At 52.9% G+C, this 3,286-nt stretch overlaps 1 protein-coding gene across 1 annotated transcript; it reads left to right on the top strand.

The window, feature by feature from the left end:
- Nucleotides 1-281: 281 nt before the first annotated feature.
- Guca2b (guanylate cyclase activator 2B) lies at nucleotides 282-2,332 on the top strand. The gene is made up of 3 exons (NM_022284.2): nucleotides 282-392; nucleotides 1,313-1,499; nucleotides 2,105-2,332. The coding sequence occupies exons 1-3, from the start codon at nucleotides 318-320 to the stop codon at nucleotides 2,161-2,163; spliced, it is 321 nt and encodes a 106-aa protein (NP_071620.1). The 5' UTR covers nucleotides 282-317; the 3' UTR covers nucleotides 2,164-2,332.
- The last annotated feature ends 954 nt before the right edge of the window (nucleotides 2,333-3,286 follow it).

Below are 3,286 nucleotides of genomic sequence, written 5' to 3'. Positions count from 1 at the left end.
GTGTGGAGGAGAGAGTGGAAAGTGGAGTGGTCCAAATCTTCCCACAGAGCCCTATTCACATCATGCCCTTGGCAGACCAGGTTCCCACAGGCTCTGGTTTCTCCATCATCACCATCGCCCCCACCCCCTTCCTGAGAACCAACTCAGAATCTGTCAAAGAGCCAGGTCTTTGTCAACCCCACCCCAGCCAGACAGTTAATAAGTGACCAGGGCTCTGGACCCTGGCCTATAAGGGGCTGCTGGCCGGGAGACAGGTGGCAGGCAGGTGGACAGCAGAGGAAGCAGAAACCCAGAGGTGTGAGCTGGGAAGCCGGGCCATGTCAGGAAGCCAACTGTGGGCTGCTGTACTCCTGCTGCTGGTGCTGCAGAGTGCCCAGGGTGTCTACATCAAGGTGAGACCCTGGCCAGCCTACCTGGTACCTGGAGGACCTGGGTTCAGCCCAGCAGCCAGTCTAGACTGAGACACCAGCTGGGTTGGGGTTGCTGGATAGATATGACGAGAGCAGCAGGTTTAGTCCGCTCCACTCTCCTTTGAAGTCAGCGCTCAGGGTCACAGTGTGAGCCTGGAGGGAACCCTCTATGGTTCCCTTTCCTGTGCTCACACACAAGGGCAAGTCACAGAACAGATTCCTGGGTAGGGAACCTTTGTTCTCACTGGAGGATGAGTGGTGCCAGGCCCAGGTGGACATTTTCTAGGCAGAGCAAAGGCCAGAAAAAGGGGAACGTGGACTTCAGCGTCTTCTTGGGGAGTGTTAGATGGGTTGGGCATGGAATCAGTCCTGACTGCAGTGTGGGATGCTTCTGGTCTTACTAGACCTGTGTGACTATACTCTAGCATCCGTATCTGGCAGGGTTTCCAGGAGGAGAATAAGAGAGTCTGGGAGGGTTTGAAAGAGTCAATCTCAATAAAGAAAGCTTCACCAGTGCAGAGAGAGGACCTTTAGCTGATGTGTCTGGTACCAGGCTTCCACAAGGAAAGGTCAGGTCAGATTGGAAACAGACAGACAGCAGAATGGAGGGAGAGATAGGGTTTGAACAAACAAGGGTCTTCCTGGGTCTGATGCCCATGTGATGATCTACAGAACTACAGAGTCTTTTGTGAGCAGCCTGGGACGCAGGGCTTCTATGTTGGTGTCAGATGGCAAGGCAATGTCCCACTTTCCTCCTTACAAGTTGTTTTTCCACTGTGGCTTGGCCTCTTCGTGAGCACAGAGAATGTTCTGGAGGACTCATGGGACCTTGACGAGTCCAGTTTCGTGGCACTACCCACTCCTAACCAGAGCCTAACCTCTCACCCCTCCCTTCTCCCTAGTACCATGGCTTCCAAGTCCAGCTAGAATCGGTGAAGAAGCTGAATGAGTTGGAAGAGAAGCAGATGTCCGATCCCCAGCAGCAGAAAAGTGGCCTCCTCCCCGATGTGTGCTACAACCCCGCCTTGCCCCTGGACCTCCAGCCTGTTTGTGCATCCCAGGAAGCTGCCAGCACCTTCAAGGCCTTGAGTAAGGATATTAACCCTCAGATCTTCCTGCTCTTCCCTCTGCACCCTCCCTTACCTCTCCATCGCCAGTTATTTCTGTTAAGCCCCTGCCCACCCCAGATCTGCCCCAGTCTGGGCACATTGAGTCAGGTAGAAAAGAACTCCACAGTCCTGAGAAGTTCTCCCAAAGACCTCACAAGTTGGTGTAGGGAAGGACTCTGGGAAGAGACAGACATGATTCCACGAGACACAGGCATCTGATATATCTGATGAGATCAGGCTTGGAATGGCTCCCCAGGCGACAGCTAAGCTAAAATGGGAAGAGTGCAGAAGAGTAATCTGCAAGCATTTGTGTCCCTGCTCTGGGCCGACCCTGATCTGCCCCTCTTATCCAGGACCCTTTCTATAACATTCAGGTCAAGTTGATCAGCCCATGTAGCAGATAAGAAACCTCAGATTTGGGGTGGGGGAGCTCTGGCCCACTCACTCTGAGTCCAGAGCAGACACTTCTATATGGAACATACCAGGGTCTCTCCCCAGGAGCTCCTCTCTGCAAACTGAATGACAGCATCCATGACCACTGACCCCCAAGGTTCATTTTCACTAATCTGCCTTCTTCCTGCACAGGGACCATTGCCACTGATGAATGTGAGCTGTGTATAAATGTTGCCTGTACGGGCTGCTGATGAAATGACTCCAGACACCTACCCCCACAGCCTACCCTGCCCATACTTAGGTACCATTGACATAATTACCACCCTCCCAGCACAAATGGATCCATAGCAAGACAATATGGATGCAGAGCCGCCATATTTGGTCCCCAGGCAGCTGCACCGGAATAAAAATGTTACCCGCAAAGCCAAGTGTGCATGTGTTCATTTCTTACTGTGGGTGGGGCATCTTGAGAAGCTGGATGGAAAGAAAAGACAGGCTAGGCTGAACATAGGAATTCCCCACCCACAATTCCAAGCCCAAGGAATTGACTCATGGGGCCCATTTCCCAGGTGAGGGAGCCCAGGGCAGCCCAGATTCAGAGGACCTTCTCCCCTGGAGTAACTCAAGGCTTTCCAGCTCCGGGACCAGAACTCTTGGCAGAGAATAGTAGGGAATAGGAAAGGGGAAATGATTGTGTCTCTTACCCTGCTGTGTGTCACCATGCTGTCTCTCAAGTCTGACAAGCCCAAACATCATCTGTTTGGGATGGGGTGGCATCAACGAGTCCAGTGACAGTCGGGTGACTCTGCTCCCACAGTCCAGCGATACTCTCCCCTTTACGGAGTGCCCATTTTTGTGTTCTACATCCATGCAGATTTCTAAATCCTTGGCAAGATAATACAGTCTCCATCAGTCTGAAGAAGTGACTAACGCTGTAATAGCCGGACCCTTTATTTATAGAGAATGTCCCTACAGGGTCACAGGGTGGGCAGGATGGCCAAGCAATGTCTTCCCAGGCTGATGCAGTCCACACTCTCGACACTCTGTCACTGCCCCTACATATCCTTGGCTGCAGATGATGGTGCCAAAGGCAAGACTCCGTGTGACCACCATACATCTCTCCTGAGCGGGGGTGGGGGTGGGGGACACAGCACCCTGTTAGGTTAATAGGAACTACACCCAGATGGTGTCTCCTCCCCGGAGGATATAAGGCTGTGACTGCTTGTAACCTGAGCCGTGGAAGGTAGAGCCCAACCAGCAGAGGTGTGTTGGAAATTACCGGTATGGGGTTTCCCACAGGGCAGGTTTGCTACTTAGCCTTTGACCTGGGCACCTGGGAGGAAGGAAGGCTGGGTGCAAAGGGCCAGCTAAGCA

This window comes from Rattus norvegicus, chromosome 5, assembly GCF_036323735.1.
Source record: "Rattus norvegicus strain BN/NHsdMcwi chromosome 5, GRCr8, whole genome shotgun sequence".
Lineage (NCBI taxonomy): Eukaryota > Metazoa > Chordata > Mammalia > Rodentia > Muridae > Rattus > Rattus norvegicus.
Note: the sequence above shows the minus strand (reverse complement) of the source record. Positions and strands in the feature narration are given on the sequence as shown.